Source organism: Gadus chalcogrammus, chromosome 13, assembly GCF_026213295.1.
Source record: "Gadus chalcogrammus isolate NIFS_2021 chromosome 13, NIFS_Gcha_1.0, whole genome shotgun sequence".
NCBI classification, from domain to species: Eukaryota; Metazoa; Chordata; class Actinopteri; order Gadiformes; family Gadidae; genus Gadus; species Gadus chalcogrammus.
Window position 1 is genome coordinate 11107078 of NC_079424.1, and position 24487 is coordinate 11131564.

At 43.1% G+C, this 24487-nt stretch overlaps 4 protein-coding genes across 5 annotated transcripts; 2 read left to right on the top strand and 2 right to left on the bottom strand.

Moving 5' to 3' along the window:
* Positions 1-157: 157 nt before the first annotated feature.
* tpgs2 (tubulin polyglutamylase complex subunit 2) lies at positions 158-3866 on the top strand. The gene is made up of 7 exons (XM_056605418.1): positions 158-368; positions 504-583; positions 718-805; positions 917-1057; positions 1356-1469; positions 1569-1732; positions 2040-3866. The coding sequence occupies exons 1-7, from the start codon at positions 311-313 to the stop codon at positions 2259-2261; spliced, it is 867 nt and encodes a 288-aa protein (XP_056461393.1). The 5' UTR covers positions 158-310; the 3' UTR covers positions 2262-3866.
* On the bottom strand, positions 3607-8448 carry aqp7 (aquaporin 7). Of its 2 annotated transcripts, XM_056605416.1 has the most exons (6): positions 7953-8443; positions 6899-7025; positions 6530-6667; positions 6321-6439; positions 4578-4795; positions 3607-4222 (listed from the first exon to the last, which is right to left on the bottom strand). In XM_056605416.1, the coding sequence occupies exons 1-6, from the start codon at positions 8106-8108 to the stop codon at positions 4036-4038; spliced, it is 945 nt and encodes a 314-aa protein (XP_056461391.1). In that variant the 5' UTR covers positions 8109-8443; the 3' UTR covers positions 3607-4035. The 2 variants fall into 2 exon arrangements, with proteins under 2 accessions (XP_056461391.1, XP_056461389.1); XM_056605414.1 differs by having other exon boundaries at positions 6321-6667; positions 7953-8448.
* Positions 8449-16622: 8174 nt separating this feature from the next.
* Positions 16623-22808, top strand: zgc:64106 (uncharacterized protein LOC393348 homolog). The gene is made up of 6 exons (XM_056605417.1): positions 16623-16871; positions 17454-17693; positions 17914-18003; positions 20758-20946; positions 21318-21427; positions 21741-22808. Exons 1-6 carry the CDS (start codon positions 16715-16717, stop codon positions 21918-21920), a joined length of 966 nt encoding a protein of 321 aa, XP_056461392.1. The 5' UTR covers positions 16623-16714; the 3' UTR covers positions 21921-22808.
* Positions 22684-24331, bottom strand: mlnl (motilin-like). Its single transcript, XM_056605419.1, has 5 exons — positions 24245-24331; positions 23526-23655; positions 23278-23379; positions 22990-23095; positions 22684-22812 (listed from the first exon to the last, which is right to left on the bottom strand). Exons 2-5 carry the CDS (start codon positions 23643-23645, stop codon positions 22802-22804), a joined length of 339 nt encoding a protein of 112 aa, XP_056461394.1. The 5' UTR covers positions 23646-23655; positions 24245-24331; the 3' UTR covers positions 22684-22801.
* Positions 24332-24487: the final 156 nt, after the last annotated feature.

The window sequence follows — 24487 nt, forward strand, 5'->3', positions numbered from 1 at the left end:
GATTGGTTGTTGCCCGTTCTCTCCGTTCTCTCTCTCTTTCTATTGGTTGATTTTACTGCCTCGAAGTATGTTCGTTTTGAACTACATTTCCCAGATTTATTTTGGACTGGTCCTGAGGCTGTGTGTACTCCAGCTCCATTGGTGGCGGTAATGTCAGTATGTCAAAATAAGAAGAAGAACCGGCGAATGATGCTGAAACTATATCGATTGGCTCTGGATTTGCCGTCGTAAAGTTGTTGTCAGCTGTTCAATGATAAATAATATGCTCCAAGGTGTTCCCTTATCTTGAGAGCTTGATAAGATAATAAATATGGAAGAGAAAAAAGGTGTTGCTGAAAGACTTACACTTGGCATTACCCGAATACTTGGTGTGTACTGTTGTTTTATCTGCACACTAAACCGCAATGCTAGTAGTTGTAAACATTGGCCCTGAATGAATGTGGTACGACCGCTGCTATTCACACTTATATTGTATAACAATACTCGTCTTGAATATGTTCCAGAGAGCCTTGCTGGCGTTGCAGACACTCGGTTTGTAGAGAGGGAGCCTGCAGAGAAGAGATCTTTGCTGTCATGGGAACAGGTGACAAACAAACCACATTCACACAAAGATTAGGGTAATAGCTTACTTAAATGTTTGTTGGTCTTAATGTGCTATTTGATGTATGCATGTGTAATATGGTCGGGTCGTTAAGACTCACTTATAACTCTCTGCAGAAAAACACATGCATTCTTCCAGAGGATCTGCGAGATTTCTATTTGACAACCGACGGGTTTACACTCACATGGAGTGTCACACTTGATAGTAGGTGGTTTAAGTAATGTAAAGATTATTCTACAAACATAAATGTGTGTATTATAATGCCTATGATGTATGTATTTGATTATTTGAAAATATGTATTTCCCCTTTTACAGATGAGTGTGTGCCAGTCGGTTGCATGATGATTAACAGTGTGGTAAGGCTACGACAGCTGCATCCCCCGACAACACTTTTCTCTCTGCCTAATGCCCCCACACTGGCAGACCTAGACTGGGATGGGGGCAGTACAGAAAGTGGTAAAGCTAACCTCCCTATTCCTCACCATAAAGTTTCCTTTCCTTGAGAATTTCTCCGAGATGGTGGTTGTATGTTGTTCTATATCTGAATTGAAATGAATGCATATATCGCATATTGCATATGTCCGAATTATTTACATTTAGAAGGTAACATAAGTATACGGTCATGAAAAAGGTAATAAAAAATATAGCAAACTATAAATGGTGGACACCCATTATGTTAAATATCTGGGGAACCATGAAGCCTAATCATTTGTTCATTCATTATTGTATCGACACATCAACGTTATTTTGACAGAATCAGAAGACTGTCCTGCTGTACCTCATTTTGATTCTCGGAGTCGGATCTTTGAGCTGGATTCCTGTGGCGGAAATGGAAAAGTATGCCTGGTCTACAGAAACTGCAGCCAAGGTTTAATTTTCTTCATGTTTAATTGTCTTTACTAATATAATAGCACAAAAACCTTCTACATTAAAACAAAAAATATACGATCTGTGTTTTGGTCCCCAGGGATTGTAGCCCAGCAAAGTCACATTTGGTTCCTTGACCGCTCCCTGTACTGGCACTATCTGACCCCCACCTTCACGTCCTACTACCGGCTGATGCTCACGCACCTGGGCCTGCCTGAGTGGCAGTACTCCTTCACCCCCTATGGAGCCAGTCCCCAGGCCAAGGTAAGGGATCCCCCAGACAATGATCGTATTCTTGAATGTATCAGGTTATTTTTTTCCAGTTTTTTTCTTAAATGTATTTTTAACGCTTTAGACATTGGGAAAATCTCTATTATACTTAATTATTATTGGCAAATGATCATAGCAATAATGTTTATCTTCGTGTTATCTGTATGATAGATGAAGGAAGAATGTTGATTCAATGTGTTAGTGTCTGCGTCATACATTAGTTTTGGTTTGACAAAAGGGTCAACTCTTTCCTCATCGTCCCTATTGGAAAACCTTATATTTTCTTCTTCTCCATCTGCAGCAGTGGGAGTCTCTGTACCCACCGTTAACATTCCAACGCGAGCTGGGCCCAGTGGACCCCACGGGGGACACCCATTTCAACAACAAGCTGGACCCCACCAAGGCTTTCAAAGGCAGATCCAAAGTGGCCACACCCAAGAAGAAGCAGTCGACCCAGAGCGGTCCTGGAGGCTCGGCCAAGGGTCATGTCAGTGTGGGGAAACATGCTGTGGTCCGGCGTTGAGAAACCCTGTTTGTTTGCATCTTTTTTTGCACGACCTTCACCCTCGGAAATAATCTATCCAAAAGCTTTTGTTAGATATGTTTCAATGAACAGTTCACTACAATACCTAAGGACATAAAATCTATAATTATTCCACAAGGGTATTCTATAAGAGCTATTCAAGTATTATAAGGTTTTAGGGGCAGCATGAGAACTATGTTTTTTCTAGACTAACTGTTCACATGTTTGAATACAGTAGATATTTGTTTTGCTACTTTTGTAATTGTTTTGGCTCTGGAGGCTGTTCTATTGATTTTGATGATCTTGGCATGGACAACCTATTGGTTTGTGTTAATAATCTTGCAAGCTTGCCCTCCGGTGGTCTCACTGTGGCTAGCCGCTAGGGAAGAACCCCATTGATATTGAGGAATTCACAGTGTATTATTGCCTTGTTATTGTCGGAATTATTAGTTGAGATTGGTAACGTTTATGGCTCAGCCTGTTTGCACAAAGGGCCATGCCGTATCAGTTAAGCATACTGCACCACTTCGGACCAAAATCCCATTCAACTGCAGATAAGAAAAAGAGAGAAGAACAAAGACTTTTCCCCGCGAGTCGCTTGAAAAGGGCGCTGGGGTCGGCGGTACATGGGCTTTATTTATATTTAGGATTCACTTCACCTCTGAAACAAACATGTTCAAAAAGCAAATGAAGGGTTGACAATTGAGTTTTATTTATCAAAAGATGGGTTGAGGACAAATTAATATCTATCCACACCAGGCCAATGTCCAGCATGGGTTAAGTATCTTTTGTCCTGCAAACACACAGGGAAGAGCAGTAACCAGCATTGTAGTAGGGAAGTCATATCATAATAAACATTTCAAGCTTGAAGGATTTTAAGAGCACACAAGATTACCTGGTATTTCCTTTTCAGAGAAAAATAAACGAAAGAAAACAAGTTATTCAAAGCATATTTGGCATGGTCGTTGGCTGTTAGCTGCTTACACAACCCAGGCCCTGCTTGGGTTACCAGTGGAACAGCACTCTCGCTCTGGTTGAGGAAAGACTGTCTCTTTATGTAGGGTGAGGCTTCATGCAGCCAAATGATTACATGTAAGACTCCTTTTACTGATTTTTAATTCAGTATTCGATGTCTCAAACACAGCTCCAACACTGTAAAACACTGTAGAACTAAAAGTCCAGACAAACGTCATACAAAAGAAAAAAATAGTTCATACACTTATTCATCCCACAGGACAGTTTGTCCAATCTCTAACTTGGAGTGCAGGTGCTTCTAACTTGCCTCATGAAGAAAGTCCCGCCCCCATATATTTAATTTGTAGAGCACTTTATATTCAGAAATCTGAAAGTGCTAATAGATAGATGCTGTTTCATTGACACTTTCCTTTGGTTCTAAATCTCACTGGCGCTTGATTGGCTAAGACACATAGTGTTCACACTTTGGCTTCAAGCTGTCCCATAATAAATAATGTAAATGCCTAAATGTTTTGCTCTACGGGTACCTTGACAGGTTACCTGTTTTAATGCATACTGTATAAATGTGTATGCCTACATTTATTTATAATAAAACAAATACATTTCTCTGTCACTTAATTGAAGTCACTGTCTGCGACATTATTCACTCCTTGCACACTTATCCTGCTCAATCTACAATCTACTAGTCAATTAATGTCTAACATGTATGCTTAAGATATATATTTAGCTTCTTCTCTTTCACTCAAGTGAAACAAGAGGTGCAAGTGAGCTGTCACACATTTCCCCGGAAGTGTCTCTCTCACACACACACATCAGCGTGGCTTTGTTTCTCCAGAGGATCCATCTCCTCCTGCTCTCCATGGCTGTTCTGGCCACACACAATGGCCGGGTGATGAAGCTCTACGAGAGCCTTGTACAGTCCTGCACCCATCACTCCTCCTAACAAGGGCGCCACCACAGGCACCCACCACCACCCGTTTCCGGCTCTGCAAGGAGAACAAAATGAAATCAAAATGTATGAATCCAAGCAATTGTTGACACCTGATGTTGGGTGTGTGTGATGTGATCGGTTTGCCTATTTTGTAATTTGTCAAATTTGAGTTATAATAATTCAGTAAATGAATGGCTAATGGCTAAACCTCAAAGTAAAAAAAATGAGGGAATGGTTTTAAACTGCCAAAGTTGCGAAATATATATGGCACAAAGGTAGAGTTACACTGTGCTGCAAACACTAACAAGTGTTTATTAGACCAGACGCCTAATATTTTCCGGGTCAATGTGCCAACATCCTTCAAAACAGGACTTTTAATACAAAGCCGCTATCATCTCCGTCCTCATCACCTGAAGACCTCGTTGCCCCAGCCGGCTACAGCAGTGAAGAGTCTGGGTGCCAGGTCCCTGGTGGGGTTGATGGGGTAGCCGCTGTTGCTGCCCAGGGAGACGCCAATCAGCATCACCAGGAGGCCCACCATCAGGCTCTCGCTCCCCCTCGCTGCCGGCTTGTTCCTCTGGTCAGAGAGTGCCGTCAGGCACAGCAGGAGCATGGCCGTTCCCAAAACCTGGAACAGTAAAAGGTCCACATGATACGGTCCTATTGAGTCGGAGATCCAAGGTGACCTACAGTCATGCAGTTACAGGTCGTCACAGATCATTAAAGGTCCCATGACATGCCACCAGGTGTGAGTGTGATTAGCCGTTACAAGCCGTTATGAAAATTGGGCTCTTATGACATCACAAGTGGGCGTGTCCACATAGATGTGTGACGGATAGATGAGCACCTTTTGCTACAGTCCACTGGGTAAGCTGGTAGACTGATCTATCCAGCGTACATCTAGGTGGACACGCCCACTTGTAATGTCATAAGAGCCATATTTTCAAAACGGCTTCTTACGGCTGATGACCCTCACACCTGGTGGTATGTCATGGGACCTTTAAGTCGCAGGTTGCGGGTATGCATCTTGCTGAAGGATGCCTACTACAGGTACACTGCAGACATTTGGCATCGAACCCACAACCTTTTGGCTGAAGTTTAACACCCTGACACACAACACTATCCTGCCACCACTCCACCTAGTATCCGGCCCCAACCTCCACGTACAATCACAAATCGGTTCATGATAGAGTGTGCACGCCCTGTCAGAACCGTATGTTCTGTACAAGGCAAGGCAAGGCAAGGCAACTTTATTTATATAGCACTTTTCATACACAAAAGTGCTATAATGCTTCACATATAAACATTGTTATACAATAAAATAAAATAATAGATAAGTAAAAGAAAACAAATGCAAAGAAATGAGTAAAATAGAAAGTGCAATGTATTTAAGATCAGATCAACAGTCTCTCTGGTATCCGCGTCGGGACTCCAACCCGACCTAAAAGGAACTTGGTACTTTCTCTGGGACTCTAACCCGGATTCTAGTAACCCTTATCCTTTCTCTCTGGTATCAGATCATGTATCTTTCTGGTAAAAATGTAAAATTTAATTGAAAGTTAAAAAGGCTTTTTAGTAAGTAAAATTGAAAGTGCAATGTATTTAAGAAAGTGAGAAAATTAAATTGAAAGTTAAAAAGGCATTTTAGTAAAATAAAGGTAAAGTATTTAAGATTTAGCAGAAAGCTAAAGCAAACATAAAAGTCTTCAATCTTGTTTTGAAGGTGCTCAGAGTTGGGGCAAGTCTTAAATCCTCAGGGAGTTTATTCCAGCTATTTGTTGCATAGTAACTAAATCCTGCTTTCCCATGTTTCGTGTTTACTCTGGGGATAATTAACAGATTGGTCTCAGAAGATCTTAGTGTTCTAGAAGGCTTATGTAGTGGAAGCATATCAGTTAAATATTTTGGGCCTAAACCATGTAGGGATTTATAGGTTAGCAACATGATTTTGATCTCTGACCTACAGGAAGCCAATGTAACGATTTAAGAATTGGTGTAATATGTTCAAATTTTTTGGTCTTTGTTAAAACTCTAGCAGCAGCATTCTGAACAAGCTGAAGCTTCCTTAGAGTTTGTTTTGGGAGACCTGTAAGGAGACCATTGCAGTAATCAAGCTTACTAGTACAGTACAAAACAGGAGTGCAGAGGTCAACCTGATCGATGAATCCAGATTGCAGAGAGAGGTAGGGCGCAGGGTAGGTGGCGAAGATCCCAGCGGTGGCTTTAGCGCCCGTCGTGGTCAGGTTCCCATCCCCAAAGTCAAAGATGGCATCTGGAATAGATAGAGTAGAAGGTAGCAATTCAATCCAACTACAATTAATCCAACAACAGTACAAGAGCGAATGGCTACAGCGGTCCTTACCATTGAACACGGTATAGATTGTCGCCGCAGCCAGAAACGACCCGAGAAATTGGGCAAAAACATAGACAGGGAGCATCTTCCACGCAAGGCGGCCAAACATACACATGGCCAATGAGACTGCTGCATTCATATGAGCCCCTGAGGAAGAGAAGCAACACATGCTGTACATCGCGTCAGTAAATCAACACAGAATCATTGCTCTCGGTGATGCTACTGGTTCTCTTGGACGAGTTAATTTATTCGGTGTTTGCATGTGAATAGTAAAAGCTGAAACACCAAACTATAGTCATGTTATCAGTGTTATGGAAATGATGTCGTGTCCATTATTCCTCTTTACTCTACCTATGCGAATGACCTTCAAAATGTTACCTGAGACTGAACCTCCAACATGCACTCCCATGGTCACTCCAAGGCCAAAGCCAATGTTGATGCTGAGGTATTGTCCGAATGCTCCATGGCCCGTGACCACCTGTGCCACTGAGCCCAGGCCAAACACCTGAACAAAGGTTATGATCGTAATTCAAAGTAGCCATAGCTCCCTTGTCATGTAAAACCTTCTGATCCAATTTTTTAAATAATTTACAATTGTATCTTTTTAGATACATATCATTTAGGAGATGACTACAGGTAGACGGTGTTCTTGTGGCTGGAACACTGAAGCATTTTGCTGGAGGTCAAAAACCTTATCTACTAGAACTATACATAACTTAACGCAACATTGCCTTGGTATTGTCACTGTTTAACTGTTTTATTTGGTACTAACCGTTTTCAGGATGTTTTCAAATTCAGTACAGTTTAGAAAGTAAACCCTTATCTAGTTTTACAAACATTCACGTAGAATTAGTAATCTAATGGGCACATGTGTTTATAGGAACCCCTGTTCAACCTTTGTGTTGGCCTAACGGCACACTCAATTCAATCCCCATGTGAATCAGTGTGTGTACGTGCGTGGATGCATGCACGTTTGTGTGTGTGGCAGTATAAAGATTGATGCAACAGATGGACATCATGTGACTGCAGCCCCTCTCTATGTGGCCGAGTGCCAACTGCAAAACATTTTCTACACTGACAAACGCCCCCTTCCTTGTTTACAACCACCATTGACCAATCCCCACTCTTCAGCCTAACCATGTGACTTGTGTGACACCCATGTGACGTGTGTGTACTCAAGATCATGAGGTTTTTGTGACCTAGGTTGTCATAGGTGAATGACACTGATGTTAAACTTGGCGCCTTGCCTGGCTAGCCAAACTCCATAACCTCTCCAAGTTACCATAAACTCGTAAACATATACTCCACACCCTAAACCCCAGTGTTGTATTGTATTTCTCATTTCTCATTGTTTCTCATTGTAACTGACAGCCATGTTTTTCTTTTCCTAATAAAAATATGTTCACTACTTTTTTGATAGCAATCATCTTACCATCATAACATAGGTGCAGAGGGCCTCCGCCAGTCCAACCCGAATGAACCTGCTGCGCAGACAAGCCATAGGTCCAGATCTGTGACCCCTTTCCTGCTGGTCCTCTCTCGGATCTACTGATTCTACTGAATCCTTCATTTTGTCCTTCTCCAGCATATACTTCCGATAGACTCATGTGGTTTCAACACAGAGAAAAGTCCATGGCTCTAAATCTTGACTTCAGCGTCCCTGTTTTCCTGTCCATTTGCCAAAGAATTTCCTGCCCAGCAAAATACGCTTTAAACAAATACATGAGCTATATCTGTACTTCAACTAAATACATCAATCAAAAGTCTTCTCCTCTGCTTATTCTTCTGTTCCATGTAGTATGCACCCCAACAATAACTGTGGGAACATTATATAGCCCCTGCTATGCCCCCTCCTTCATGAGCCCCTCTTGTGAGTCACATAGACTCCGTACCACGAGGTCAATTTCACATCCTCTGTGACTCTGTGGGTGGGGGCCTTTTGTTGAGCTGCTGCTGCTGCTACCGTTACAGAAGATAGGGGAGGGCCCATTTAAATGGTTCAGGCATGGGATTGGTTGGTTGGATGGTTGTTCGATGACCAGGGTACTCCTTGCGTAGCCTCGGAGTCTCAAAGGGTTAACAGGTCGTATATTTATGACATACAAGCAAAACATTTATATGGAAGAGGATTAGAGCCAAATATTACTTCTGACTTTAATCTCAGGATTCAGATTTCTCTTATTTAAAGTCAGAATTCGGAATTTTAATATCAGAACTCTGACATTAATCTTAGAAAAGTCTGAATTTTGATTTTAAAGAAGGAACTCTGACTTTAATCTTAGAAAAGTCAGAATTCAGACTTTTAACTCAGAAACAAAGAAAACAAGAGTAGCCTACAAATACTAGGCCTACCTTACTTTTCATAGGTTTATGAAGCGAACGCAGCAATGTTGAGCCTACCTGACGTGATTGGGACTCAGCTATTTAGTAGCCTAAGCTATAGTTATATCGTAGTCGTAGGTCCTACGTCTAAGGGTTAGGGTTAGAATCTTTGGTCTGAACTGGGCTTTATAAAGAAGGCGGCGAACCGCCAGCGAACATTTTCTCGGCATCTGTAGTTCAAACTAATACGGTGGCTTTCTAGAATCGTATATGATGTAGGCCTACGTTGTGTGATTAATATCAAAGTAAGGGTGGCCTAATAACAGAGACCGGTTTAGGAATACCCTAGTTTGTGGAAGATTATTGATCATGACCGCATTTCGTTTAAATGTTGTAGGCCTTACAGCGAGCCTATCTGAGGCTTATTATTTAAAATCATTTAGGCCTATTGTACTGTCCTTGGTGGGGTGTGCTAACTCCAACTAGACAGTGAGCTAAACTCTCTTCTATTCATGAACATGAAGAATGCCTTGAATTCTTGTTTGTAGATTTATTTTCATTCTTCACATTGTATTGAATCCATGTAGATAAGATCAAGAGATCAAAAGATGAAAGAGAGTGAAAAAGCGATGCCTCTGCTGGGGAACCAGCATGCAAGAAGTCTTTCTCTGGGGTAGTGACTGTCTGCACTCCCAATCAACCTGCCGTTTCTAATGTTTTCTACGCGCGCATTCTAACGCGATCTAAACTACTTACCTTCCTGCTTCCTGTGCAGCTCGAAAATACAAACGTCAAAATAAAAGTCTGGATGAAACACAAATTTAAAGCATTCAATTCAAATGAAATGCCTGAAGGGCAGAACACTCCCCGTCTGACCTTAAAGGTCACTATGAGCTTTTAAATGTCTCTGTCCTTTAACTACAGTCTTTTGGCAGAAGGAGAACTACTTCTGACACAGGTCTTAGGAACACCTTCGGAGAACCTTGATCCGATGTCCTGAGCTCCACCTTCCTTACTTTGCTGTCTCTCCCTGGAAAGACAGCTGTGATCATCGCCATAGGCCACACGTTGCGTGCGGCTTGATTGTCCTTCAGGAGCACAATGTCCCCTTCTTTCAGGTCCCGGTGGGAATCTCTCCATTTCCGGCGGGCTTGCAGAGTGGGAAGGAACTCCTGACGCCAGCGACGCCAGAATCTGTCGGCAAGGGCTTGGACTTGTCTCCATTGTCTGCTGAGAAGATCCTTGTCTGTGAAGTCTCCGTGCGGTGGGGTAACCCCAATCTTCTGGGTAAGTATCATTGCAGGAGATAGTATGAAGGGTGACTCTGGGTCAGTGGACACTGGAACGAGAGGTCTGGCATTGATTATTGCAGACACTTCCATCATGAGGGTGCACAGGACGTCATGGGTAAGTTGAATGTTCTCTTGAAGTAGGATAGCGTCCAGGATCCGTCTCGACAGGCCTATCATACGTTCCCATGATCCTCCCATATGGGACGCATGAGGAGGATTGAAAACCCATGAGCACCCTTGCTGACTCAAGAAGTTCTGAACTGTGCTGTCAGGTTGTTGTTTGCTCATTCCTAGTTCCTTTGCTGCGGCTACGAAGTTTGTTCCGCAGTCCGATCTTATTTGCTTCGCAGGTCCTCTTATGGCAAAGAAACGTCTCAATGCATTAATGCAACTTGACGTGTCCATGGAGTCAATGATCTCGATGTGCACGGCTCGGGAACTCATGCAGCAAAAGAGCATCGCCCATCTCTTGCTTTGGGCCTGTCCACCCCGTGTGCGTCTGGAGATGACCTGCCATGGTCCGAACACATCCACTCCTACATAGGTGAAGGGTGGGCATGTGTGCAGGCGTTCTTGTGGCAAGTCGGCCATGAGTTGTACCTCTGTTCTTCGGCGTAACCTTCGGCACACTACACATTTGTGCAGAACTGATGCAATTAACCCTTTTCCGCCTATTACCCAGAAGCCTGCTGCTCTCAGGGCCCCTTCTGTGAGGTGGCGGCCTTGATGTTTGACGTCTTCGTGATACTGTCGAACCAGTAGCAGAGAAACCTGACTGTTCTTGGGTAAGATGATAGGGTTCTTTTCCGGATTGCTCAAGTCGGCGTGTTTCAATCTTCCGCCCACACGAATGAGGTCGCCTTCAAGAATAGGTCTGAGCTTCTGAATGGAACTGTCTTTGGTTACAGCTCGTCCGAGCTCCAGAGCTGTGAGCTCTTTTGTGAAGACATCTTCTTGAGCAGCTCTGATGACGATGTGTCTCGCCTGAGCCAACTCATCCGGAGTACGTGGAAGGCTGCAGTGGTGCCATCCTTTACAGTCACTGGACGTGCTGTGTCTGTAAGCTCTGGCTATGTGAATTAGTAGCGCAATAGCCCTTGTGAGGGAGCACATGGAAGAGAAGCGCTGAAAACGTTCGGCGCTAAGGCCTTGAGTTTGAGTCTGAGTCAGGAAACTACACACTTCAGGGCGTATGTCCGAATCTGATTCTGGGTTAATAAGTCCAAATGTCTGACTTGTTTCTTTCTCGGGTAGTCTTTGTTTGTGCAAAAAAGCTGGTCCAGTGAACCACGTTGTCTGTGTCAGTTTGGACGCAGGAACTGACCTGGATGCGTGGTCAGCCGGGTTGTCCTCTGTGTTGACGTAGAACCATTGGTCAGGTTTTGTGGACTGACGAATTCGTCGGACTCGATTATGAACATAAACGTAGAAGCGTTTGGTCTGATTGTGAATGTATCCGAGCACGACCTTGCTATCACAAAATAACTTGATTGTATTCAGCTTCGTGTCCAGTTCATCTTGGATGAGTTCAGCGACCTCCACGGCTAATACTGCGGCACACAATTCCAACCGAGGGATGGTAGGTTCGGACTGTGGGGCCAGCTTAGCTTTCCCTAGGATGAATCCTACTTCGACTTGTCCCTCAGCTTGAATGGTCCTGAGATATGCCACAGCTCCAATGGCCTTTGTGGACGCATCAGAGAATACACATAACTCTGTGTGTTCTGCATTGGAAAGTGACGTTGCTGTGTATGCACGTGGGATGTGCAGCTTGCTCAAGTCATGTAGTGACTCTCGCCACGCTTCCCATTGCTTCAGCTTTTGTTCTGGAAGAGGTGCATCCCAGTCGCATGTGTCAACACTGAGTCCCCTCAAGAGACTTTTGCCTTCAATGGTTACAGGTGCGACCATGCCTAAAGGATCAAAGACGCTGTTCACTGTTGACAGAACTCCTCTGCGAGTGAAGGCCTTCTTGTGCTCCGAGACTGCAAATGTGAAAGTGTCTGTCGTTGTCTCCCACAACAGTCCTAAACTGCGTTGCACTGGTGTGGCTTCACCACTGAGGTCAAGGTCTTTCAGGACGGCTCTGTCTTCAGGTGCGAATGCCTGTAGGACGGCTTCCCTGTTTGAGGCAAACTTGTGCAGCCTTAGGTTCGATTCACTGAGAGAGGTCTGCGTTCTCTGCAGGAGACTGATGGCTTCTGCTTCGGTGGGCACACTGATGAGCCCATCGTCTACATAGAAATGACGTTCGACAAACTGGACTGTGTCTTCTCCATGTTTGTGTGCACCTTCGTGGATAGCTCTCCTCAGTCCATAGATGGCCACAGATGGGGACGGACTGTTGCCGAAAACGTGAACAGTCATCCTGTAGTCAACGATGTCCTTCGACATGTCGTTGTCTCTATACCACAGAAACCTCAAGTAGTTCCTGTGGTCTTTGCGGACGAGGAAGCAGTGGAACATCTGCTGTATGTCGGCGATCACTGCTACCTGTTCCTTGCGGAAGCGGATCAGCACCCCAATGAGTGAGTTATTGAGGTCTGGGCCTGTTAGAAGAACATCATTTAGAGATGTGCCAAAGTACTTTGCGCTGGAATCAAACACCACGCGGATGCTGCCAGGCTTTTGCGGGTGGTAGACTCCGAAGGTTGGCAGGTACCAACCCTCTTCGTTCTCCTCTAGTGGAGGAGCCACTTCTGCATGTCCGTTGTCGAATATTTTCTTCATGAATTCCACAAACTGGCCTCTCATCTCTGGTTTTCTCCGCAGCGTTTTCTCCAGAGAGGTGAAGCGAGTGAATACCTGTTCACGGTTATTGGATAAACGTTGCCGGGGAACTCGAAAGGGAAGAGGAGCGACCCAGTTGTTTGATGTCCCTCTGTACATTTCTTGTTCCACGATTTCCAAAAAGATTATGTCCTCAATTGATGGGGCAGGTTTGTTGTCGGAATCCGTCTCGTTGAAGACCTGTAGTCCGAGGGACTCCAATGATGTCTTGTGTGGTGGGTTCTTCTGCGCCCCTCCCTGGGACATATCCTCAGTCAGCTTCATGAAGCCTTTGCAAGGTTTGAGAAAGGTGGGTCGGCCATTTTCTAGCACATTTGTCTTGAATGTGCCCACAGCCGGCCTATGTGCGTTCCCTAGGCACACGTCTCCTACTATAACCCATCCCAAATCAAGTCTTTGTGCGAAGGGGGCATTGTGAGGACCACTCACTTGCTGCCGGACTTTATGAACCCTCACAATGTCTCTGCCTAGCAAGATGAGGATCTCCGCCTTGGGATCGAGCTCAGGTAAGTGCGGCGCTACACTTCGCAGGTGTGGATGGTGACAGGCTGCGTCAGGGGTCGGTATTTCGGAGCGGTCGATGAGTATGTCATTACACTCAATTAGTGATGGTAGTTGTAGGCTGGTCTGCCCATCGAGTGATTCGACCTGAAAGCCCTCTGCCTTTCTGCCTGACGTCTCAACTAGCCCAGCACAGGTCTTGAGTGAGTAGGGGAATGGTTGGCCCTTGATGTTGAAAAGCTGGAAGAAGTCTGATCGCACAAGTGAACGGTTACTTTGATCATCCAAAATCACGTACATGTTGACTGCCTTCTCACGTTGACCTTGTGGATATACTCGGACCAGACAAATCTTCGCACAGGATCTTGCTGTTCGACCTGGGCCACACACCTGGGTACAGTGTGAGCTGATGGCTGTGCTGTCGCTGCTGTGTTCCTCTTCCTCCCCGCCATTGTCTAATGGGGGTGTAGGCCTTCTGAAGACTTGAGGTGGTGGACCTGGATGCATAGCAGCATGATGTCGGTCGCTGTCACACTCCTCACACTTTACTTTTACTTTACAGTCTCTTGCAAGATGGCTAGCTGAAGTGCAGCATTTGAAACAAATCCCATGCTCTTTGAGAAGGCTTTTTCGTACTTCGAGAACCTTCCCTCTAAATGTTCTGCATTTCCTCAGCGCATGTGGTTTGTTGTGAATGGGACAGTTTTTCTCTGGCCCATCAGGCTTTCTCTCAGGTGAGTTTGCAGGTGGGTCTTTACCTGGAGAGATGTCTGTCTTGTGAACAGATATTTTCCTCCCATAACTGTTAGAGGCTACTTTGTCTGACTTCAACCCGTTGCTGCTTGCGCATGAAAGGATAAAACTGGGGTCATTTCTCCGGCGTGCTTCATGACAGATGAAATCGGCAAAGTAATCAAATGGAGGGAAGTGGCCGTTGTTTTCTTCTTTAAACCTTGAACCTACTGTTAGCCATTTTTCCTGTAGCCCATAAGGGAGTTTCTCCACAATGGGCCCTATGCCCCTGGCTGTATCCAGGTAGGTCAATCCTGTGAGGTAACCTTCTTCTTTGGCACCCTGGAGTTCCATAAGAAGATCGCCTAGGTCCCTCAGCTTCCCATAATCTTTGGTTGATATTCTTGGAAATTCATCCAGTCTTTTAAAAAGAGCCTCTTCCATTACTTCCGGTGCGGCGTAGCACTCTTGGAGGCGGTCCCAGGCCTTTTTCAATGCTACGTCTGGATTTCCGACATACACAGAGCGGATCCTTTTGATGTGCTTGACCGACTCTGTTCCTAGCCATTTAATCAGCAGATCCAACATTTCAGTTGTTGTGAGTCCTAAGCCTGTAGTAGCATTACTGAATGATGACTGCCATGCTAGATAATTTTCAGGTTTATCATCGAATTGGTAGAGACTTGTACTCACTAAATCACGACGAGCCAGGTATCGTGCCAGGTGTTCTGTTTCAGGTGCCACACTTGCAGTGGATGGAGCATGCATGGGTACGTATGATGGAGCTGTTGTCTTAAATGGTGGTTTGTGAGGATGATGTGTTGTCTTGGGTTTTGTGGGCTGTCCGTTACCTCTAGCGGGTGTTGTGTGATGTCCATTATCTCCAATGTTCGTTGTTTGTTGTCCATCGCGTCTTTCCTGACTTGTATGACCTCCATTGAGTGGTGCGCTGATGTGGGTTACATACCTAGATTTAGCACTGAGAAATGGCTGCCTTGGTGTTGCATCATGCCTAGATGGTCTGTAGGGAGTTTCATCCTCTTTTATCTCTCCCTGTGGCTCAGAGTTGTGCTCTGGTGGAGGGGGCCATGTGACATAGCTTGCGTCTGATAGGGCTACTCCAGGTGATGTAGTATGGACGGATACCCGAGTCTGTGATTCGTCAAGCCCAGCTTGTGCTTCAACATATTCGTTAGTGCGTGTTGCAATTTCATTTTGCAGATCTAGTGAAGATGGATCAGTCCTGATCGAATCTCCTATGTCTAGTTCAGCTGCTTCTAGTGCCTCGGCTTGGGCAATAGCTGCAGCTGCCTCTCTTTGAAGTGCGAGTGCGCTCAATTCAGCTTCCAGCTTGGCTTTACCTAATTGTAGCTCGGCTTCCTTCTCTGCTTTTTGTACCTTGAGTGTCACCTCTCTCTCTGCAAATGTTGCTCGTGCTTTCGCCGCCTCTGCTTTAGCGCGCGCCCTTACTGCTGCACTCGATGTCGATGAGGAAGAACTCTTTGATTTTCTCGTATGTACAGATACATTAGAAGTCCCGGCTAATTCCATTTTTTCTTATCTTGCTTCTTTGGACGTTGAAACTCCAGTTGAATAACGCTTTTTCACTGTACTGTCCTCGGTGGGGTGTGCTAACTCCAACTAGACAGTGAGCTAAACTCTCTTCTATTCATGAACATGAAGAATGCCTTGAATTCTTGTTTGTAGATTTATTTTCATTCTTCACATTGTATTGAATCCATGTAGATAAGATCAAGAGATCAAAAGATGAAAGAGAGTGAAAAAGCGATGCCTCTGCTGGGGAACCAGCATGCAAGAAGTCTTTCTCTGGGGTAGTGACTGTCTGCACTCCCAATCAACCTGCCGTTTCTAACGTTTTCTACGCGCGCATTCTAACGCGATCTAAACTACTTACCTTCCTGCTTCCTGTGCAGCTCGAAAATACAAACGTCAAAATAAAAGTCTGGATGAAACACAAATTTAAAGCATTCAATTCAAATGAAATGCCTGAAGGGCAGAACACCTATATTGTCAGAGCTGAGTCGTCCGTTCGCTGTGTTATTATTATGTACCTATAGGCCTATCGCATGTTAGCTATAACAATTAATTCATGATATTCTTTGTATCATTGCAAATACTTTCTTTACCTTTTCTGTCTATTTTCAGAGCACATACACACAGGCCAATGGATTAATTACAGACATTTATTCAACTCAAGACCAAGTGAACTAATGAAACCTACAGAGACGAGTAACCCCTGACTGCAGCCCGCAGATCGAGGAGGAGCTCAATGTGGGCGGGCTTAAACGTTTAACCCCGCCCACATTTAAGGAAAATTCCGCGCAGTATCATGCAAGTGCCCCTGACTTGCAAGTGCCCCTGACTGCAGCGAGTAGACCGCTCCGACGCGCGAAATTGAGGCAGTGCACTTCCCCTGTCCTGCCGCCTGCAGCGGTGTTTTACATAAATACCTTCCAATGCAGCCTTGAACTTTGGAATGTCCTCATCTGGGAACGCACAACCCGCCGCACTGTTAATTGTTCACGCTTTGGACTAGATGGCTTGGTTCTGGGGAGATGTTTTCCATAACCCGTTATGGTTAGTTTTAACCTTTTATCTGGGACTGCGATTACAGCAGAGATTGTTATGGAAACCGAAGGCATGTACTGTACAACTGAATGGGAAAACTGCCATAGTTACGGGTGCTAATACAGGTGAGTAATCAAGGGAAATATCTTGAACATAGAAATTAAATTAGCATGCATTAAGTCATTTATATTTGATTCGATGTATATTTTTTTATGACACTAAAATTATTGTTTAGTAACTAAACAATATTAATATTTAGTATATCAACTAAATAATAGGCTACTATTTATTTTCGTAGTTCGCTGCTGCGGCAAACAAGCCTACGCTTGTTAGCCTACTTGTTTGACAAAATGCAGATTCTTAAAAAGTATAACGCGAAATATTATGCATTATACGGCTGAACCATACAGTCATCATTATTTGTTTTCCCTTTCCAAGCCTCTATTTTTGCTTTGGGCGGTACAACTTTGTGGTCAGCGATGTTTCCTATTAAGCAATGGGGAGCTTTCAGGGAAAGCAACTACATCTGGTAGCAGTCGTTAAACAAAGGGTTCAGGGCAATTGAATGGAAAACAAACTGGAATGATTAGGCTTCATGTGCTTCTCAGCTATGAAATTGCAGTACCAGGAAATCTTCAAAGAAGATGCATGATTCCATGTCCTTAAACCTCCCTCCGACAATGCTCTAACTTCCTCTCCGGCTAAAGGCATTGGCAAGTATATCGCCCTGGACTTTGCAAGGCGTGGTGCACGTGTTATCCTGGCTTGCAGAAACCAGCTGGCAGGTGGCGCCGCTGTTCAAGAGATCAGAGAGCTGACCAATAACCAAGATGTCCATCTGCGTCCCCTGGACACGTCCTCCCTGAGCTCAGTCAGGGAGTTTGCCACTATGATCAACAATGACGAGAAGGCCCTTCACATTCTGGTCAACAATGCTGGGGTGTCAGGTCCGTCATGAACCACAAATAGAGATCATTGCTCCTCTTTCTCTTCTATCTCGCATCGGTTAGAATGCTACTTGCAATCATTCCTTCATTTTGTGAACGTACATTTTTCAAATCTAAAAGATGCCACTTCTTGAGAAAGATCAAACATGGATGATAGTGTTGCATTATATGCTTAAACAATGTACACATGTAACCGTGAGCTCTCTTTTTCTGTATCAAGGTTTGCCCAAGGAGATCACTGAAGACGGGCTAGAAATTAGTTTTGCCACCAATCACCTTGGACCGTTCCTTCTCACCAAACTGCTGCTTGGTAAGCCATGAAACCATGACAAGGGGAAGTATCTCGAAGTTGCATTGTATGACAAGAATATCATTTTTTGCAGAGTGGCTGGTGGAAGGTCACAATTTATGACACATTATTTTGAATGAACCCAAATATCCTGAATATCCAGTACCATAGAGAGCCAAAGCTGGAGCTGAATTGAGATTTCTTAGATGGTATATCATCTCCAATGCCTTTGTCTTGTGTAGGTCAGCGGGGGCTCTGGCAGAATGCTTGAATCAGGCTGTGTAACCAGTAACCGTCCAGTACAAATCATAACACACTCAGTTTCTTTAAGTAAAGTTAAAGAAGGAGGGTGACTTTATCACACAAGGTTGTTGAATAGACACGTCCTGTCAGTGTTTAATGGGAAATGTTGGGCATGGTGCTTACAAGAAGACACACTAGGATGATTCACCTATAACTCTTATTGAATTATCAAATTGTTTGTCTTAAAATCCAACATTCAAACTGCTTTAGCGTAATGCTGCGACTGAGTAGTGTGATTCTTATAATACACTGTGCACCACCAAAGCAGCGATATACTGCTATACAATTCACATTACACCTTTCGCATTTCAGTTTTTTGTTTTTGTTTGAGTGATTGCTAATTATATGTCCACCTAATCTTTCCTAGCTATCCTAAATCAAATCATATTTATTTTGGGATGGATTGGGTGAGAATGTAAACAGTCGCAGTATTTAAATATTGGCCCTTTTATGAATCCGTGATCAACCATTCTGTGTTGGTTCACATCCTTGGAACCAGACAAATCTGCAAGCTTGTTTTCATATCGACTGCCCCCCATCCCTTTCACACAGATATCAGGTTATACTGGCCTGGGTCGGGCCAGCCTCGGCCATTTATAAAATATGGCAGGGGTTTAACACAAGTACAGCTGAGCACTCTATGGAAGTGCTATTGTGGCGTTTTCATAAACATCCAAAAAGGCTGCCGCTGTATCACCAGTTTCATTGCTGTGACATTATTTTAGATTTGCTCACTTCTACATCTCTTGTCTTGTAATGCAATAAACTCAGATACACTCCTTTTGTTCAAAAGTCAGCTTAAATCCCATCTCTTCAGGGCCACCTACAACATCTGACGAATCATTCTCCACCATCTTTCACCCTCTCTTTCTCTCTCTCTCTCTCTCTCTCTCTCTCTCTCTCTCTCTCTCTCTCTCTCTCTCTCTCTCTCTCTCTCTCTCTCTCTCTCTCTCTCTCTCTCTCTCTCTCTCTCTCTCTCTCTCTCTCTCTCTCTCTCTCTCTCTCTCTCAAATTGTATATTTGCCTGTACTGTGTCTGTACTGTCTGTATATGTATTCCTTTGAGTACCAAGAAAAGCACTGTTAAAAAACAATTTATTATTATTATTGTAATTATTATTATTAAACTTGTAAGGCAAGTTTAATAGATTCAGCTGATTTTAACAAGGATGAGGGCTCTCATGCTATTTAGTTTAGTTTAGTTTATTTGTTTATAGTTTTGTGGACAGTCACCTTTGAGAAGGAGCAGCTTTATCCTATTTGGCTAATTTCCAGCTGTAGTCCCCAGCCAGTTGTCAGTAGGCAACCTACAATACATAACAGTAAAACAAATTTAAAAAATACATTACATTTATAATTACAGCAGACCTGAGCAAAAAGGGGAAAAAGACAAACAAACATATTGCAAACAGTTGGAGCCAGAACAAACAGGCACAGATGATGGCAAAGATATCAAGGCAGTCCATGCAACAACCACACAAACACACAGGAGACAAGGGGAAATAGGCCACAAAGATCACATTGAAAGCACATAGGGCAGAACATGCAGGCAGGTATCAGAGATGGAGCGGCAGCAACAATGACTAAGACTCGCATCAAACACAAACATCACGTCTGACAGAAATTAATGTGTGCAATTATAGTTGTCGGACAGCCATGTTTTAAGGTGTGCTGTAAAGGCGGAATATGTATGTATATCATTGATAGTGGTAGGCAGTGAATTCCAATTTCGTATTGCTCGAACAGAAAATGATTGTTCACCAAATGGGATTTTTCTAAATGGGATTAGAAGGTCACCCCGTGTGGCACTTCTGGTGATCTGATTGCTGCTGTTACGTTGGATTATGAATGACTTTAAAGGAGAAGGAGCGCTGTTATGCAGAATTTTGAAAACGAGGCAGATGTTTTTATATTGGATTACATCTTCCCAGCTCAGCAGTTTACGGTTATTTAATATAGTACAATAATGTGAACTGTTAGGCTTCTGGTCCAAAACTTTAAGTGTTCTCTTGTAAAGAGTTGCTAATGGCTTCAATGACAAACTGTTAGTTTGTCATTGAAGCTTGTCATACAGTATGTAAGATGTGACATAATCATGGCATCCATGTAGAGTTTGGCAACATTAAAAGTTAGGGAATTTCTAATATACCTAAAATTGTCTAGGCTAAACTTGACCCTGTTGCACACTTTCTTAATGTGTGTTTTAAAAGAGAGTAGAATCAATGTTAATTCCCAGATCTTTAAATTGTGGCACAATACTTATGTTTTGACCTCGATATTGTTATGTTCGACATGATGTTACATTGTCCTTTGGTAAAAATCATTAAGTTGGAGGCAGGAATGGTTTAGCCAATTAGTGATCTGGTCCATAGCTGTGGTGAGTTTAGCAGCAGCCAGATCTTTTGTTTCGGCATGCACATGTACTACAGTGTCGTCTGCATACATTTGTATTTTTTGCTCTTTCACTCTCCAGATCTTTTGAAGCGATCAGCTCCAGCGCGTATAGTTAATGTCTGCTCGTCAAACCACTTCAAGGGTATAGTGAACTTTTCCCACTTCAAGGGAGAAGACCTCACCTACAAGATGGACCACATCTATAACAACACAAAGCTGCACCAAATCATCTGCACCAATGAGTTTGCACGAATGCTAAACGGGTCAGGTATGAACCAAATACTAATTCCTCCCTTCCCTCCCATCTGTGGGCTGTGCTGTCCGGCCCCCTTGCTGCCTCCTCTTAATACACTCCTAAGGGTGCTTGATTTTTTTAAGAAAATCCCCTTTGATGGGTGGGTAGCTGAAGCAGACATCCATGCTGGCTTGCAGTATTGACAAAGACAGGCTTTATTCAACCTGCATAACTTGTAAGCATAATATGAAAACGTTTATAAATTTAATTTAGAGATACATACACTATGAAAGATGATTTCAAGTGATTTTGATACTAAGAAAATGTAAAACCAGAAAATTAAAAATAAATGTATAATTCTATCTTGTTTCATGAAGCATCATATTTTACTTTCTGTTCAAAAGGTGTCACTGCAAATTCGATCCACCCTGGGTACGTTATGACATCAGTGCTAAGACACTATAGCGCTAAAGTACGGATCATCTTCAAGCTAATTGGAATCTTCTTTTTCAAGGTGAGTGTGAATGAATAACATTCCTTCGTGTATGACGTAGTTGACGTATCACGAATAGTTTAGCTGAGTTTGTATCACAATCGGCACACACAATAGCACAATCAGTTAAAGACTGAAGATTAAACCTTCCTGGACCAATGGAAAATAACTAGTTTCTTTGTGATTTTGAAAAAACGAAATTCCAGAAGTTGACATGGCGTAAACTTTATGCCATGTACCATGAAAGTGTATGTGTGTCTGTCTGTGTGCGTTTTAATTATGTGTGTATTCATACACACAGAATAAAATAATAAATTCTACGTCCCATTCCCAGAATGCAAAACAGGGGGCAGCGAGTGCCATATACTGTGCTGTCTCTGAGGAAACCGAGGGAATTACAGGGAAGTATTTTGACAGTGATTGCGCTCTAGTCCTCCCTGCCCCTCTGGCAAGAGACACCGCCCTCGGAGCCAAGGACTATGAGATCAGTGAACGACTGACATCGAAACTCTAGCCTGATGACTGAAACCAGGTTACAATTCTTCTATGGTGTGTAGAAAACTGAGTATCGAGGTGAAATAAGGTATATTCTTACAATTTAAATCTTTTGAAATGAGATTTCAAAAGACTGAATTTCTAAAATGAAGGTACAGTGTGAAGGATTTAGTGGCGGTTAAACTATCATAGCAAAGAAAGATTGCTATTGGGATTTCTAATTGAACATGTGTGTACTCTAGAGCTGTTTGTATATTCAGGGTACTGAGGAAATATGTCAGTGCAACATCGCAGGCTCTGTGGAAGAGGAACCGCCCCCTTTATAGATATTAAGGGCTCTGTCTAAACAAAACATATTTGATGTGATTCTTATTTAAATTTTTCAATCAATTGTCGCTAAACCTGTTGCGCTAGATCCCACTAAAGTGTAAACACTACAGCTTTAAGATTTGTGGTTGTGTTAAGGTAATAAGCAATGTGGCCTGGACTATTGAACCATTTCCCAATGATTCAACATACCCAACACGGCCATGTAATCTATATTGCTGGTTTACCTTTACTTTTTGGTACATTACACTTTCCTAGTTATTTTTTCCACACTGATGTGCTATTTTCAATTTTGTGTTCAATTAATATCAAATGATTCTAATTATTGGGAGTCTAATTATTAATAATTACATGTAAAAAAGGAATTATATTATGATTGCATTTGCCCATTTTATTTACTTTACTTTAAAATATATGTATATACTGTGAGAAATGGTGATACTCCAACAAAGACCAAGCCGTCAGACAGGGTGACACAATCATTCTCCTTTTTATTGGTTGATTTTTGCAAATGTATACATATTAAGTGTTGATTGGTAAAAAATAAAAGTCGTCCTTTCATCTTTTTCGGTTTCACTTATTAACTTCAGGGTCCCGGACAGGGGAGAGAAAAAGCAGAGAAATGCAATGATTAGACATACTAGTATGCATCCAATCTGGCCTCACTTTTATTTTTCATCTACCAAGAGCTATTTCTGATTATGCTCTGCTTACATGCTCCTGTGCCTCCTTTACATGATCAACCATTAAATTCACCATACCCTTCTCTCGTTCCTCTGCTATTTCACGGATGATCTCCTCCAGCACGGGAGTCACATGGTATAACTGTTGGGCTGAAAGGCGCACAGCAATCTCAATTGTCCTGTCCTGTTGTCGTACACACGCACACACAGAAAAATGTGTCAGGAAGCCAACAGACACCATATCAATTCTAAGTGCATTATCATGCATTGATATACAAGCATTCCATAAAAGCCCCTGGTGGAGGCAAACATTTATATATTATATTATGGCTATGTAAGCTAAGATGTTTGCTTGTGAGTGCTCACAGGATTTCCTCCACTTTCAGTCTCCGAAAGCTCTGGGAGGGAAGCTTCTTGGAACTGACCATCTTCTGATCTGGGCTCCATAACCTTCTTACCGTCTCTCTCCTACAGCACACACACACAGACACACACACGCATTCACACATACACACACAAACAAACACACACACACACACACACAATAAGACATGGGTAAGGTAAAGCATATGCTTGGACCCATTCCTTATTAGAAAGAAGTATAGTCCTGTTACCTTCATCAGCATCATCTCTCTGGGGCTGAAGAAGGTGATGTGTCCCTCTGTGCTCTCCACCATCATGGCTACCAAACAGACCACCAGCACACAGCCACTTACTGCTCTACGCATACTCATGTTGCACTTCCTGGTGACACACACAATGGCATGCACACAAACATCAGATTATCAACTTTTCTCTTCATTCCTCTCTCTCTCTCCCCTGCCATATCACGGATGATCACCTCCGGGAGTCACATGGTATGATTGTAGCTCTCACACACAACAAGCTTAGTAACTTATCCTGTAGCCATGCAAATAGGCATGTCAAGCTTTATTTGCCAAAATTGCTTATGCCAAAATAAGTAAAAAGTATAAAACACAAATGCAATGTTGCCATTAAGGCTTCATGTCATTTCCTTGGAACATTCTGGTTTGCCTATAGATAAAGACACAAATAATATAATAGAAATTGTGATACAAAATTATAAAACAAAGTGTGAAGGACAAAACATGAGATAAGTCTTTTCCTCAAGATAGAGAGCGAAAGCTTCAGAGCAACAACTACAACTACTGAGATAAGCAAGAAGGAATACCAGACAAATGTAGCACAAAAGTAGCACAAAAACAATCTGTCTTCGGGGCAGGTTTGACAGAACAAGACAGACAACCAAGGAAATGGAAGACAGAAAAATGAAAGAAAGAAAGAAGGACAGATCTAGCTCATCCATACTCACTCGTGTTGTGTAAGCCTTGGTCAGTCACTGGATGAAGTATGCCTTGAGGAGAGCGTGTGTCAGTTCAGCTCCCAGCCAGCCCGTATATGAAGGCTTCTTCTACCCCATGGCTCCCAAGCCCTCTCCCTTCAGATCCGCTGCTCAGCAAGGTTCCTCAAGTGCTCTCCTCCACAAACATGGAAACCACAATATTGCTCAGGAATCCTTATTATTAGGGGTGTTAACTGACCACTCTGAATCTTG

Bases quoted from the DNA above. Each gene is read 5' to 3' on its own strand.
- tpgs2 (XM_056605418.1), top strand. From the start codon at position 311: ATGGAAGAGAAAAAAGGTGTTGCTGAAAGACTTACACTTGGCATTACC. The intron at 584-717 runs GTGACAAACAAA...AACTCTCTGCAG, and splicing joins CTTTGCTGTCATGGGAACAG to AAAAACACATGCATTCTTCC. The intron at 1,733-2,039 runs GTAAGGGATCCC...CTCCATCTGCAG, and splicing joins GAGCCAGTCCCCAGGCCAAG to CAGTGGGAGTCTCTGTACCC.
- aqp7 (XM_056605414.1), bottom strand. From the start codon at position 8,108: ATGCTGGAGAAGGACAAAATGAAGGATTCAGTAGAATCAGTAGATCCG. The intron at 4,796-6,320 runs GTTGACCTCTGC...TTACTGTTCCAG, and splicing joins AATCTGGATTCATCGATCAG to GTTTTGGGAACGGCCATGCT. The intron at 4,223-4,577 runs GTGATGAGGACG...TTCTCCTTGCAG, and splicing joins TGGGGCAACGAGGTCTTCAG to AGCCGGAAACGGGTGGTGGT.
- zgc:64106 (XM_056605417.1), top strand. From the start codon at position 16,715: ATGGCTTGGTTCTGGGGAGATGTTTTCCATAACCCGTTATGGTTAGTT. The intron at 16,872-17,453 runs GTGAGTAATCAA...CTCCGGCTAAAG, and splicing joins AGTTACGGGTGCTAATACAG to GCATTGGCAAGTATATCGCC. The intron at 20,947-21,317 runs GTATGAACCAAA...TCTGTTCAAAAG, and splicing joins ACGAATGCTAAACGGGTCAG to GTGTCACTGCAAATTCGATC.
- mlnl (XM_056605419.1), bottom strand. From the start codon at position 23,645: ATGAGTATGCGTAGAGCAGTAAGTGGCTGTGTGCTGGTGGTCTGTTTG. The intron at 23,380-23,525 runs GTAACAGGACTA...TGTGTGCTGTAG, and splicing joins GAGAGATGATGCTGATGAAG to GAGAGAGACGGTAAGAAGGT. The intron at 23,096-23,277 runs GTGAGCACTCAC...GTACGACAACAG, and splicing joins CTGAAAGTGGAGGAAATCCT to GACAGGACAATTGAGATTGC.